The sequence below is a fragment of the Hesperophylax consimilis genome, chromosome 6, assembly GCF_061612785.1.
Source record: "Hesperophylax consimilis isolate HC1 chromosome 6, BYU_Hcon_1.0, whole genome shotgun sequence".
NCBI classification, from domain to species: Eukaryota; Metazoa; Arthropoda; class Insecta; order Trichoptera; family Limnephilidae; genus Hesperophylax; species Hesperophylax consimilis.
Window position 1 is genome coordinate 22,089,330 of NC_142841.1, and position 16,610 is coordinate 22,105,939.

The 16,610-nt window shown below is 32.5% G+C and overlaps 1 protein-coding gene across 1 annotated transcript in view; it reads left to right on the plus strand.

The window, feature by feature from the left end:
* LOC149423064 (carbonic anhydrase 2-like) overlaps nucleotides 1-1,407 on the plus strand; it is a 75,099-nt gene extending 73,692 nt beyond the window's left edge. Inside the window, exon 12 of the mRNA XM_089633042.1 lies at nucleotides 1,337-1,407. Coding sequence (XP_089489168.1) covers nucleotides 1,337-1,407 — 71 coding nt within the window. The remainder of the gene's footprint in view (nucleotides 1-1,336) is intronic.
* Nucleotides 1,408-16,610: the final 15,203 nt, after the last annotated feature.

The following is a 16,610-nucleotide window of genomic DNA, read 5'->3' on the forward strand; positions in this document are numbered from 1 at the left end:
AACGCCGATTATAGCGGCTTTTACAAAAGAATAACAATTGTTTTACATATGAATACAGACAATACATGGATAAAAAAAATATAAATATAAAATACATAAAAGATAACAATAGAAATAGTAGTATCAACATAAAAAAGTACAATGAGTAGGTTATTATAAATACAATACAACATATTATAAATCCCGGATATTATGTAATGAGTGTTAAGAAATTAATACTTTAAAACTGTATTTGATTATAGTCAATCTGAGAAGCGCTGACAGACAGTTTTAATTAAGTAGTGTTTGTATGAGGTTAAACTAGCAATGTTTATAGGTTCATCCAAAACATATTTATTTCCAAGTCCATGCAGGCGATTCATTATGGAATTGAGTTCAGCGTTAGATCCTGTATTGTTGCAATGATAGGGTAATTAGAAACGAACTGATCGACTAGGTACATGGAAACATATTAACGAAAGAAGTTCAGGTTGGTAACTATTTTAAATAAATAAAATAGGTCTGAACAAATTCTTCTTTCTTTTAATGTATCGAGTCCCAATAATTGTAACAGAGAGGGGTAATTAATGTTTTCATTTTTATTTTTATTTTATTTTATTTGGAAAACCAACAGTTATAATTATTACAAGGTATGGTGTAGTAAGTGTTAATTATTTAACCAATAATAGGTTTTCACTTAGGTATTTTAATTATTTAGTGAATATATATAATATTTATTTAAGAAAAAAAGTTACATTAGCCTATAGGGATGGGATGGCGGAAGGGAGGGGTATGGGATGGATCTAGTCTGTGTAATGTGTAGCATGTACGTATGTGTATTAAAAAAAATAATAATGATAATAATTATTTATTGATTTTAGGTTTGAAATTGCGGGGTGCTGAGTTAAATAAGTCTAATTCACTGTATGAAGTATTGAAATTGTATGAAGCACGGTGAATAAAAGCATTTTGTTTTGAGTTCGTGTTACATTGAGGGATGTTTAATGTGTGATTTTGTCTGGTTTGTCTGATGGGTACTCTTAATTGATTTTTTTCTAGTAATTCCGGGCAATCTATCACAGAGGTGGCAATTTTTTGTAAAAATAGTATGTCTGCGGAGTTTCTACGACTTTCCAGTGACGAAATCCTGAAAAACGTTGCTGACTCCTCGTGACTCAGATGAGGACGATATGCCCGAAAATCAAGGTATCGTAGAAAACGATATTGCACTTTCTCAATCCTTTCTATCTGTGACTTATACGTGGGATTCCAGACTTGAGAGGCGTACTCCAGAGAACTGCGTACATACGCAAAGTACAGCATTTTCATGGTATTTACTTTTTTAAAATTTTTGCAGGTTCTGAGTACAAAGCCAAGTACCTTGGAAGCTTTTGCAACCATGGATTCGATATGGCGCTCAAAAAGTAATTTCGGATCTAACACTACTCCCAGATCCTTAGCCTCTGTCATTTTGCTCAGTATTGTGCCGTTAAGGGAGTAATTAAAAGAAATGGGATTTTTATTTCGGGTGAAGCTGATGGTGCCACATTTTTTTACATTTATTTGCAGGTTGTGTTCTGCACAATAAATATTTAGGCGATTTAGATCTTCTTGCACGCGGGTACACTCATTGATACACGTGACAGGGGAGAATATTTTCATGTCATCTGCGTATAATAAAGTTCTGGAGTGGTGAAAACATTTCCCAATGTCATTAATATATATATTAAAGAGTAATGGTCCCAATAATGACCCCTGGGGTACTCCCGACGGCACGGTTTCCCAGTTTGATTTATAGCCACCGAAGACTACTGCTTTGCTACGGTTTGATATAAAGGACGAGAGCCATCTGAGGAGGTCTCCGTGTACACCGATTTGTAAAAGTTTTCTCAGCAAGATATCATGAATAACTAAATCAAAAGCTTTACTATAATCTGTATATATTGCATCTACCTGTATACGCTGATCCATGTTATCTTGTAAGAATTCGGTGAATGCCGTTAAGTTAGTGGTTGTAGATTTCCCCCTCATAAATCCATGTTCGTTATTATTGAGTGACGATCTCAAGGCCGAAAACATCTGGTCATACACAATTTTTTCGAAAACCTTACTAAAGATGCAGAGCTTTAAAATTGGCCCATAATTTTCGACGTTAGATTTTTGGCCATTTTTGAAGATTGGAGTTACAAATGCCGTTTTCCAAGTGTTTGGGACTATTCCTTCTTTAAGGGATCGACTAAAAATTATGGATAGCGGCTTAGATAGGCTGCGGGCACATTTGTTTATGAAGAAAGGGGGAATTTTATCTGGGCCTGCGCCTTTTTTGGGATCTAAATCTTCAAGGTGTTTTCTGTATATGATGCTGGTCGACTTCAATATTATTAATGCTAGCAACACAGAGCTCATTGGGGTTGTCCGGTAGGATCTGGATGTTTTGAGCATTATTGTTGTAGACAGACATGAAATATTTAGAGAATAAGTTACAGATGTCAGACCCATTTTCAGCTTTTTTGTCTTTAAATGTCATAGTGTTCGGAACACCGGGGGATTTGGAGTTGGATTTTATGTAATTCCACACTTTTTTTGGGTCGGAGGATATATCATGTTCGATTTAATATTGTGGCATTCCCAATTAAGTTTTTTGTGGCGTGATCTTAGTAAAGAGAAAGTGGCGTAGTCAGATGGGTTTTTGTATATCTTAAACTTTTTAAAGTATTTGTATTTTTCTGATGTCAATTTAATGAGGGCCGAATTATACCATGGCGGGTATTTAGAATTCCTACACAGTTTTTTGAGAATGTGCGTGTCTATAAGATTATTTAATTGTGAATAGAATTTTTTAATGCCGTTTTTACATCACCAATCGAAAGGAGCTAATGCCAGTTTACCTGGTCGAGATATGTATTAATTTTTTCGTAATCACCGCGCCTAAAGATGTAACCGCTTCTTAGTTCCTCCACTAGTGGATCGGGTTCAGAAAATGAAACTTCTATGATTAGTGAGGTGTGATGAGGGTATTCTGAAATTAATGGTTCATCACATGCAGAGACCGTGACGAAGTCATTACATAGGACGAGATCAAGAAAGTGACCGTTGGTATTTGGAATTCCATTATATTGGTGCAATCCAGAAAAATGCATGCAGTCTATAAATGATGTGCTAACAGGCGATAAGCGATCACTGGGTATAAGGGACGTCTTATTGGGAGACTTATTCCATGAAATTTCAGAGAGGTTGAAGTCACCTAGGATAATGAATTTGTCTGAGGGAAATTGCAATGTAAGTGCTGAAATTTGGGTGAGGAAGCTTTCCATATTTTCACGATATGTTGGTCCTTTAGGGAGGTAAGCACAGCATATCATATCATAAAAGAAAATAAAAAAAGTAGTGAAAACAATAACTTTACTGTATTCATAGAAGTAGATGGAAAAACACACTCAAAAATGTTAGAGGAAGCGAAGATAAATATTGGATGGAATAGATGTGCTGTCTTCGATCATCTCTCAGTTTTGAGATGTTTCAATTGCAACGGATACAGACATAAAGCAGGCGTTTGTAAAAATAAAAAATCATGCGGAAGATGCTCAAATGAACATGATACGTCAGACTGTCAGGAAAATATTGACAAAATCAAATGTGTTAATTGCAAACTGACAAATGAAAAACTTTCATTAAATTTGAATGACAATCACAATGCATGGAGCAAGGAGTGTCCTATTTACAAAAGAAACATAGAATCGGAGAAGAGAAAAATTGATTTTTTAGGATAAAAAAAAAGGCAAACGTATACTATTTAAATATTTCAAGTCTTTTGGCTCACGTAAATGAAATTGAAGTTTTATTACAAAAATTGAAACCAGAAATTTTAATGTTAAGTGAAACATGTATAACTAGTGATATTTACGATTCTGAAGTATCATTTATTGGGTATTCAACTGTAAGATGCAATTCATTTAGTCGGCATACGGGAGGAGTTCTAATGATTATTAAAAATAGTATATCTTTTAAAATAATATCAAATGAAGTGTTTGATGAAAAAAATACATGGATACTGGCAGTGCAAATAAGAAAAAACTTTATTAAAGGAACATACGCTGTATTATATCACTCACCAAACCAAAGCCATTCAAAATTCTTAGATTTTTTCGAAAGTTGGTGTAGTAAAAACATGAAAAATCAAGATATGTTTTATGTAACCGGTGACTTTAACATTGACATGAAAGTCAAGAATACCTACAGTAAAAGACTTCAAAGTTTAGTGAATAATCTAGGACTGAAACAACTTGTGACCAAACCAACTAGAATTTCAAATACATCAGCAAGCATTATTGATTTAGTCATAACAAATCATTTTTACTTGAATGTTAATGTTATGGATACTCCAAAAATATCTGACCACGAAAACATATTAACAATATTTGAAACGACCACAATTAAAAATGAATCAAGAGAAATTACATATAGAGATAAAAGAAAATATAATCAAACGATGTTTTGTGAAACTCTACAAAATAATATTTCCCAAGTTACCGAATCTAATGACCTACATGACAAAGCCGAGAACTTCGTCAATATTTTGACTTCAGCAGTCGATAAAAATATGCCTTTGAAAAGGGTTCAGTTTAAAAATACGAATAAATGGTATTCAAAACCATTACACAACCTTCAGCAACAAAGAGATAATGCATATAAAGCGGCAAAATTGGAACCATCTGAAGAAAAATGGAATGCATACAAAAAAGTTCGCAATATTTATTCCAAACAAATTAAACAACATAAATGCGATTTTTATAAACAAAAATTAGAATCACAACAGAATGAACCAAGAAAACTTTGGATAACACTAAAAGAAATTATTAAGGGTAAACAAAAAGAAGTTGTAAAGTCAATTGATTTCCCAGATGGAATTGAAGAAGACGTAGAGAAGATAGCGACTAAATTTAACGAGCATTTTATTTCGAGCATAGATCTTATAATTGAAAGTATTCCACAACATCCTGAGAACCAAATAGACGAGCTTGTATGCACCGATGAAGAATTTAAGTTTAAAAATATAGATTTACCATACTTAAAGAGAGTTTTGAATAATATGAAGTCTAAGGAATCCCCAGATGGTATTACAATAAATATACTCAAAGACTCTATAAATATTATTGGCGAATCGATGGTCCAAATTATCAATGAATCTTTAAATAGTGGAGTATTTCCCAAAACTTGGAAGACATCTGTAATAACTCCTATTCCGAAAATTGACAACCCAAAAAAAATTTGACGACTTTAGACCCATCAATTGTTTACCCAAATATGAACAAGTACTGGAATACATTGTAAAGGAACAGTTAAATGAATACATTGAGGCCAAACAGATATTAGTTCGACAACAATCTGGTTTTAGAAAAAAATGTTCTTGTGAAACTGCTATTAATTATGTAATAGACGAGTGGAAAAATTTTCGAGATAAAAAAAGCAAAATTATTGCAGTATTTCTAGACTTAAAACGAGCATTTGAAACAATCGACAGAGATAGATTAATCAAGAAATTAAGTAATATTGGAATTAATGGTAAAGAATCTAAATGGTTCGTTGATTACCTATCAGAAAGAACGCAAGTAACAAAATATGATGGTATAACATCTGAACCACATCACACTAATAAAGGCGTTCCGCAGGGTTCTGTATTAGGTCCACTGTTGTTCATTATATACATGAATGATATTATCAAAGTGTTAAAGCATTGTGCAATTAAACTCTTTGCTGATGATACATTGTTATACATAGCCAGTGAAAATTTACAGGACGCCATTGAAAAAATACAAATTGACTTAAATTGTGTAACACTTTGGTTAAACCAAAACAAACTAAAATTGAATGTTATGAAAACAAAGTTTTTAATTGTGGATAGTGTAGGGGGAAACGAGCAGGCAATACTAAAAATTGATAACGTAAACATAGAAAGGGTGAGTAGTATTAAATATCTGGGTGTAATATTAGATGAAAAATTAAAATTTGATGAACACTTAGAATACATAACAAAGAAAATTGCTAAAAAAGTTGGATTCCTAAAAAGGATCAGAAATAACTTGGATCTAAAGACAACGCGCCTTGTTTACAATTCTATTGTTACTCCGCATTTAAATTATTGTTCTAGTGTTTTATTCTTATGTAACGAAGCCCAAAATAATAAACTCCAGGTTATACAAAATAGGGGGATGAGGATGATTTTAAAATGCAACATTTTTACTAGAGTTAAAATTATGTTACAAAATTTAAATATGATGACAACCAAACAACATATAATATATAATACGTTAACAATGATGTATAAACTTCAAAATAATATGCTCCCAAATTATCTGCAAACAAATGTTATGTACCATGAAAATGTTCACAATTATCCTACGAGAAGACGCAGAGATTTTAGGCTTCCCAAAACTAAACTTTCATGCACACAAAACAGCGCGTTTTATAAAGGGCAAAAACTTTATAATAACCTACCAAATGTCATAAAGGAAGCCCCAAGCCTTAGCACTTTTCGTAGGACATGTGCTTTATATGTGAAAAATAATTTTTGATTGTTGAGCTCACCAATATTATTTTAGTCACCTAGATATCTTATATAATATAATTTTGTGTATTTATCTTTTTCTTTTCAAATGTAATTGTTATTTCTTGTATTTTTTATATTTTCCTACTAGATGTATGAAAAAATTTGCATACATCTAAATAAAGATTCAAAAACAAACAAAACAAACAAACAAAATATGTGAAGATTTGTGTGTTTGGATTCCTTGGATTCTAATGATATCCAGATGTCCTCGGCTCGCGAATGCCACCCTGGGCGCTCGTGAGCTACCAGTTCACGACGAACAGCGACTAAGATACCCCCGCCCAAGCGCTGCCCTGTGCAAGCGTAGTCCCGATCTCGGCGGTGTACATCGTAGCGATCATCAAATAACTCTTCATTGCGGATGCCATCAACAAGCCACGATTCGGTCAAAGCGATAACGTCATACTCGTTGGATCGAACAGCCATCAGCAATGTGTCAGTCTTAGTGCGTAGCCCTCTTACGTTTTGGTGATATATATTTAATTTATTTAGAGTCATTGGATCGAGAAAAATCGATAATTAAGTTTGTGTTTATTTTTATATAATTCCCAAATATTTTTGCAAAATGTTTAAAGAACGAACAGTGTGTTAGTGTGAATAGATCCAATATTCCCAATTTAAAATTAATATAACGTAAAAAATTATGTTGGACTCGCTCAAGGGAATTCTCATGTACACTATAGTAAGGACTCCAAATGGTGGTGTTAAATTCTAGTTGGCTTCTAACAAGTGAAGTGTAACGTAATTTGACAGTTTTTGAATTTTTAAAATCCGTAAGACAAATCCTAACATTTTCATTGCTTTACTGATTATATTATTAATATGTTTAATGCATGTTAATTTAGTGTCAAAAGTTATACCAAGGTCTCTTATTTCATCAACAGATAATAAGTGAGAAAATAGGTGAACAACAATGGTTTTTTTCTGTGGAATCTCATAAGTTGACATTTTTTTACATTAAGAGTTAATTTTTTTTAAGACACCAATCGTAAAAGCTATTAATATTAGATTGAAGTGTTATACAGTCCTCGATATTGTCAATAATTCTATACTTCTTCATATCATCAGCGAACATTAGAATGAGAACACGGGTGAATGTGTTTGTTACGTCGTTAATGAATAAATTAAAAAGTAAAGGACCAAGATGCGAACCCTGGGGTACGCCACTGGTAGCTTCGAACATGTAGGATAAGTGATCATTAATACATACAGTTAACTGACGCCTAAGTAACTTATTCTTAAACCAAGATAAAAGGTTTATTTATTTATTGTTAACTATGTTTTTTTAATTACCGTGACTTAAGTAATCACAAATAACCTAAGTCGTAAATTGTTTCCTTTCTTATCTAGCAGTAACACAAATAGGTTTTAGGAGCATGACTTTTATAAGCTATTCTTTGGGCACTTAACGATAAACGCTAATTAAAAAATAAATGAAGTTCATTGACCTGATGTGCTATTTTAAAAAATACGTATTTGAAATACGCATTTTTTAATGTGAAACCGCCCGAAGGTTTCCAACCGTCTGGAACCGGTGAGACTATGGAATCTCCAATCGGGGTATGTCATGAGGCTGAAGGCTGTGGGGGGGATAGAAATGGGGAAGAGTAAAGTATACAAGTTCCTGGATATTCATATCTGGTCACCAAATACGGCCAAAACCATTTCAAACAACGTTTCAATTTTGAATGTTGGTTTTACACCAAGGTAAACATACTGAGTGTATCTTCGACTCTGGAACGTACCGCAAATATACTATACATTTTTTTTGAGTAATTTGTGAAATAACACAAATTTGAACCCACGACGAACAACTCCAGTTTGCTAGTCGAAAGCCTTATTCCTGGACCAGGGAGGCCGTCATTTACTAGTAGATCATTCCCGGTTTCGCCTAATTTTCAACACTCTCTCATCTAAGTAAAAAATATGGAATCGACCAATGTGAAGTTCTATTGTTTTATTTTCTAACAGTTAAACCTCTGTATGAAAATGTCGTAACGAACTAAAGAAAAAAATCCTTACAAATTTCAAGACTCCAGAGCTTACATTCGAGGGACTGCTTGGGAAAAATAATTTAGTTAAAATTGCTATCCTAAAATAAAAATTTTAATTTTTCGTTAAATTTATGAAAAATCCTACGAAAATAATATGTTCAATATTAGCTCTCGAATGGTGACAGATTTTCAGATTGCTACTTTAAATGCGGCACCTACATTTCTTCCACCATGGAGGAATCTAATATTTCCAATGTAACTGGAGTCACCCTAGCAATACGAAAGCATTTATTTCGATACCGTTTTATCACAAAAGAAATAACCATATTATTATCAATGAAATCCACTTCCTTTACTTTTTTGGAATTCGAAACCATTAAAAAAACTATAAAAGATAAAATTTACATGTTCATTGAAAAAGCTGTTTTAGCCTCACAATTCCCCTATATAAGCGATCCATGGTTCCATTCTGGATAGTTTAAATGTCTGAACGCTTATGCTACATAAAAGCAACAAAATAGTTTCAACAATATTATACTTGAAAGGTCGGGCATTTAATTGGGTTGGTGAAAACAGTTACATTTTTAATTTTTAAAATCGGGTGTGTTGATTTGCCTTTAGTAGGTAATATACCATTGCCGACAAAAAACCAAAATCTCAAACTAAAACGCTCGAAATATTGCAAAGATGTCAATTAGTTAATAATTGACATCTTAACAACTTTACACTAATTTTCAAGTTTAATCGTAACTTTACTTTTGAACGTGTTGTCCACCAATCGCTTATTTATAAACGAGTAATTTACATAAATATTTTTAAAAATGACAACAAAAAACGCTACACATAATAATTGTTCTTAACATTGTTGCAGACTTTGCTGACTTTACATATCCATACACAACAGCAATGAAGTGGATGTCTTTCTTATTTATAACTTGGACCATTATGGTTAACATTTTTCTGTCAAAGTATTCAACATCTGGTAAGTGCGATAAACAATTAATAATAAATATCCAAATATTTACTCGACTTTTCTTCCATCAACAGAATTTTGTGTATTAACCTTACAATCTTGCAACTCTGATAATCAGAATTTTGTGTATTATTTTTGCAATCTTGCAACTCCCATAATTAGATGTTCGTGTATTAATCTTGCAATCATGCAACTCTAATAATTAGAATTTTTTGTATAAATCTTGCAATCTTACAAATCTGATAATTAGAATTTTGTGTATTAATCTTTCATCTTGCAACCCTGATAATTAGAATGTTTGTATTAATTTTGCAATCTGCAACTCTGATAATTAGAATTTTGTGTATTAATCTTGTAATCTTGCAACTATAGTAATTAGAAATTTTTGTATTAATCTTGCAATCTTGCAACTTTGATGATTAGAATTTTGTATAATAATCTTGCAATCTTGCAACTTTGATGATTAGAATTTTGTATAATAATCTTGCAATCTTGCAACTCTGATAATTAGAATTTTGTTCATTAATAATATTGTTTCGTCTTTTTTTATAAATATTAGTTCCCGGCAGACTGACATTTTAACCAGCTCACATTAACAATTTTCAGGGTTCTATAACCAAAGAACCAAACGTTCAATTTCTTATAAAATCTGTTAAAACCACTAAGTAGGTACTCATTTCATTAAAAAATGTCAACTTTTATACAGTACCGTAATATGTGACTTCTTTGATAATCGCGAATACCTGCAAAATTCTCAAACACAATATTATTTATTTCCAGTAATATTCAAAAATGTTGATGGATGAATTTCAAAGCTGTTTTTTTAAATATTTTGAAAATGTATTTTTTTTTAATTTCTTGACGATTATAATGGTATCGTGTCATTTATGTTGTCGGGTTTATCAGTGACTTTCAATTTAACTATGTAACTACTTGAATATTTGAACTCGCATGTTTTCAATTTTGTTTGGGGGATTGTAGGTAAGTATGTTTTCAACCATCAATATGTCTAAATATTGTACATCGTTGTAATAAAATGATAGTTATATCAAAGTCGCCCACCTCCGAAGGTGACTTTGATCACCATGTTGTTATTTTTTTCTCTGCCCAAACACATATTATTTTTTATAAATTCTTGAAAATTATAATAATTACAAAAAAAAACTTTACAATAATGATGATTACAATCAAAAATAATTTTATAAAAAAATGTAATTACTTAAAAGTTGAATTTTGACAATGTCACCCCATTTTGCGGTATTTACCGGAGACCGAAGTAAATTATCACGAAAGCAATTTCATGAAATCAAGGAGAAAATAAATTATTCCATCTAGGTTTCCCATTGTCAATGTTAATCGTTGGGATTAAGTGCAGTGGGTCTTGCATTCTTTTCGGAAATATACATGGTTTTACAATACAAACGCTTATCATTTCTACTGCATTCGGTCAAATGATGTCCTTCTCTGTCAATTCTACGCCTACAAATTCAGCAGCGTTGGCATCAAAATTTCATTGTGGACTGCTAAACTTTGCCTAAATCAAACCAAAAGTAGGAGAAAAGTAGTAAATACCATAAATTTTCTTGTTATAAAAATACTAGCTTACGCGTGCCCTGGGTTGCTGGGGGTTATCCTTAGGAGATATATCAGAGTATATATCAGAGATCAGAGTGGACTTTTCTGTAGGCCTTTTTAAGATATACAATTCCGTAGTACATTATTTTGATATACCTCATGAGGTTTAGCCAGTGTTAGCAATACAGTGCCAGAAAATATATTTTTACGTCTTGATTATAAAACATCGACTTTTCTCTACTTTCTAGAAATATAATATGCAAGTATTATATATGTAAACCTTCCGGGAAAAATTCTCTAAATGATAGTAAAAACCATTTCAGAATATTTTGCCTAGTTTAGAAGAACTAAGCGCATAAACCGACAGACGCGGATAGCGAATTTATTTTATACTATTTAGAGATTATTATGTTAGATTTCATATTGATTGAGTAAGTTTCAATTCACATTGTTTGAGTAACGGCTGATTCCCAATCAGTCAAAGACTAAACGGAACTGAAACGAGTTTACGAACCAAAAATGATGTAATTCGATTTCGATACAATATATCTGCGTATTTGAAATACCGTCGTTACGTGATCGGGGCATTTCTGGTTTTGAAATGAAATTTTTTCATGGCACTCATTAGAAATAAAATTTTAAACATTTCGGTTATTTTACGTAACCGGGTGTCGATATATCCATCAGAATAGTGTGACAAAATTACCGTTTGCGGTCGTTTAACGTTTAAATTTAGATTTGATGAATGTTTTGTGCTCACCGCGTTCAATTTTTTTTTTGCAATTTTCCATACACATTTTGATATTTTACCATTTTGATATATTATATGATACCATAAATTTTCTTGTTATTAAAATACTACCTGTCGTGTACCCGGTGTTGCTGGGGTTATCCTTAGGAGATATAATGAATAATAATTACTATCAACATGAAATCATTCATATTAGATGCAAATTATTTCCGGCAGATTTTTTGTTACTGACGACTTTAAAGTGCGTTTTTTCAGGTCAATTTATGTATAAAAAAGTAAGTAAATAGATATCGATGTTGGAAATTAGATTGCCAACTGATTTGTCATTATAAATACTTAAATTTGGTTTAAATTAACGAAGTTGAAGGTGACAAATTGACTTTCCACCTAGATAGGCAGTCGGAATAGATAATAGTATTAAAATATGCTTTGAGTGGTATAATGCTCGGCCATTCGCGCGTACGCAGTCAACTGTCAGATTAACGAGTTAACACGACTTTTAAGATTTAAATAATGTTTTTAATCAAAATTTCATTGTGGACTGCTAAACTTTGCCTAAATCAAACCAAAAGTAGGAGAAAAGTAGTAAATACCATAAATTTTCTTGTTATAAAAATACTAGCTTACGCGTGCCCTGGGTTGCTGGGGGTTATCCTTAGGAGATATATCAGAGTATATATCAGAGATCAGAGTGGACTTTTCTGTAGGCCTTTTTAAGATATACAATTCCGTAGTACATTATTTTGATATACCTCATGAGGTTTAGCCAGTGTTAGCAATACAGTGCCAGAAAATATATTTTTACGTCTTGATTATAAAACATCGACTTTTCTCTACTTTCTAGAAATATAATATGCAAGTATTATATATGTAAACCTTCCGGGAAAAATTCTCTAAATGATAGTAAAAACCATTTCAGAATATTTTGCCTAGTTTAGAAGAACTAAGCGCATAAACCGACAGACGCGGATAGCGAATTTATTTTATACTATTTAGAGATTATTATGTTAGATTTCATATTGATTGAGTAAGTTTCAATTCACATTGTTTGAGTAACGGCTGATTCCCAATCAGTCAAAGACTAAACGGAACTGAAACGAGTTTACGAACCAAAAATGATGTAATTCGATTTCGATACAATATATCTGCGTATTTGAAATACCGTCGTTACGTGATCGGGGCATTTCTGGTTTTGAAATGAAATTTTTTCATGGCACTCATTAGAAATAAAATTTTAAACATTTCGGTTATTTTACGTAACCGGGTGTCGATATATCCATCAGAATAGTGTGACAAAATTACCGTTTGCGGTCGTTTAACGTTTAAATTTAGATTTGATGAATGTTTTGTGCTCACCGCGTTCAATTTTTTTTTTGCAATTTTCCATACACATTTTGATATTTTACCATTTTGATATATTATATGATACCATAAATTTTCTTGTTATTAAAATACTACCTGTCGTGTACCCGGTGTTGCTGGGGTTATCCTTAGGAGATATAATGAATAATAATTACTATCAACATGAAATCATTCATATTAGATGCAAATTATTTCCGGCAGATTTTTTGTTACTGACGACTTTAAAGTGCGTTTTTTCAGGTCAATTTATGTATAAAAAAGTAAGTAAATAGATATCGATGTTGGAAATTAGATTGCCAACTGATTTGTCATTATAAATACTTAAATTTGGTTTAAATTAACGAAGTTGAAGGTGACAAATTGACTTTCCACCTAGATAGGCAGTCGGAATAGATAATAGTATTAAAATATGCTTTGAGTGGTATAATGCTCGGCCATTCGCGCGTACGCAGTCAACTGTCAGATTAACGAGTTAACACGACTTTTAAGATTTAAATAATGTTTTTAAATCATTTAAAGCCATTGATAATAGAAACCATCGAGATAGGACTTGAACCATTATTATTATGAAACCGCCCAGACGCATAACTTTCACTTTGATAGTCAGTGCAGTTTGATCGTGGCTCGGCGACAGTCGCCACATTTTCATGCCATATCTTCAATTGTTTATCTTATCTATGATTGAAGCCGATGTGCACAATATCAATGGGTTACTGCAGTCGAGAAGTTTCAACGTTTTTTAGTAATGCTTAGGCAAAAATTGTTAAAAATCTTCGATTCTCGCAAAAAAATTTTATTTCTGACTAGTTATACATCGCCACGCGTTGCTATGGTTGAAATCTCTCTGTGCAGATAGAGAAACAATATTTCCTGTTGCTTTTACGTCCAACAAATGGCGCTGTTTCAAAAAAGTATTTTTGTTAAACAGATAGCGCTGTTTTTTTCAAAAAAATCATTTTTGTCCAAGAGATTGTTTTTTCAAAAAAACTATGTTTTTTTCTGTTACAGGGGACATCTATAATCTATATAATACACACGCGTATTCGAATGCAACGTTGTGTTAAACTTACAAAGCAATATGTGAATAACTTATAGAGATCTAAGATTTTGAACCAACGAAAATTTACATTTTTATTTATATAGATAGATTAATTCCTGACATAATTAGGAAGACGATATATATATTATTTTGTGAATGAGACTTTACCAAATCTTATGCTGTTATTTTTTTTCAGGTTGTATATTTGAAAATGTTGTGGAATCAGTGGATAATCGACGCAATAGGAAAATAGATTCCCTCTATGAGCTGTCCTCGCAGCTTACAACGCGCGATGGCTTCTCTAACATCTCAAACGATACTCTTTGGCAAAATGTGAGTTATCAATATATTACTTTGTGTAGTCTACCTGCATTATATATTTGAGATGATGGTACAAATGTGAAATAAGCTGCCGGCGTTCATTCTTACCAATTGTTTGCCCTTACGCTTTCCTTATTAACACCCTTCCAATAACGAAATTTCCTAACGTTGCCAAATGGTGATGATTTAATTCCCCAGTATTTTACACATTAAACAAGCGTTTAGAAGACAAAAAACCTTTTATTCTTCTATAGAAGTAGGTACTGTAGGAGTAGGTACTGGAGGAGTAGGTAAAAACTAGCTGCCAGTTCATCTTTCTAATCGTATTATTTTTGTACCTAGAACCGAATTAATAAATTTAATATCGTCAACCTAATTCACACATTACCAATCCAACCTGATGACGATTACAGTACAGTACAGTACAGTACAGATAAAAGAGTTTTTTATGTTAATGTTTTTTGGATTTCCAATGATACGTGATTTTTCACGGGTCTACGCTAATAATATATAAAATATCAAAATCAAGTACCTACTTTTTATTGATAATATCAATTGCCCAACGTGTCGCCTTCAAGAAAAATTACCCGCTAGTCTCGCAGCATTGGTAGCCTTAGAGAGTTTTAGATGGGAATGCAAACTCTGTTAGGTCAATGTTAAAGTCACGGCTTATGTTAAAAACGCCTTCCTCAAAAGTGGCTAACGGCCAAGGTTTCTGTAATATTAAAGTCATGAGTCATTCTTTCATGCTGGTGATATTGGTAATATCAATTTCCCAACGTGTCGCCTTCAAGAAACATTACCCACTAGTCTCGCAAATTATATAGGTATACAAACTCTGTTAGATCAATGTTAATGTCACGGCTTACGTAAAAGTGGTTTCTGTTATTTCAACATCATGAGTTATTATATCGTGCTGGTGATACGAGTTGCTCAAAGCCAGGGTCGCAGTTAGTAATCAATCCAAATCCGAGACCAGCATCGTCATCCGAGTGCACTGAGAAAACTGATATAAAATACTGCTATTTTGCAGGCCTTTGACGAATGAATCCCTCAATAAATTATCAGCAAAGCACAGATGTGTTATGGCGATGTCGGAACACGTTTTTCATAAAAATTCTAATATTTTCGCATTTCGTCTTTGTCACTATTACTACAAACGCACCATTAACACGTGTTCATATATATTATGAAAATACTAAAAATTTATTAGGATACGGCATGCTATCCCGTTTTTAACAGGATTTTAATAAATCAGCAATATCTACTCATTTTTCTCCGTGTGGAAGGCACTTTCATTATCGCCCTGGTTGGAGACCGCCATTCAAAAACGAAACATCGAATGAAATGGCTTTAGCTGTCTTTTGAGACCAGTTCTTAAAACATTAATTTACACCTCTTTACAAAGTGAAAAATTCTTTATGTTTTTTTTCCCTTTGAAATCAGCCTTCAGGATCGAAGTGATACTTGATATACACAGAAAAACGAGTACCTAATGATGATTTATTAAAATCCAATTAATAACGGGATTGCAGGCCGTTTCCTATTAAACATTTAGTACAGTCCTAATATATCGGAACACGTGTTCAAGCACCTGCATTTGTCCTGAAAATATACAATTACGAAATGCGAAAATATTAGAATTTTTAAGGATACGTGTTCCAAACATGTTTTTACTGAAAGATTTCTTAGATTTCTTCTTCTTAGATTCCTTTTTTTAATTCTGGAAGATTTGACTAGTTTCATTGTCTTCAGATCAATCTTGTTGGTGGGATTGTTCTTAATCTTCTTGTAGGTGTTGGCGTCGCACAAGAGGTATTCCATTTTTTTCATATAATCTTCCATAATAATCACGACAGTAGCATTTCCTTTCGCAAACTCTCCTTTCGTGATGTTGGGGCGGGGTATTTAGGCCCTTTTCATCAATTTAAATTATAAATATATGTATAATAAACCATGTTAACTTATAATGTAATACCAGCTTTTAGAGGATTGAAGTTGGCGATACG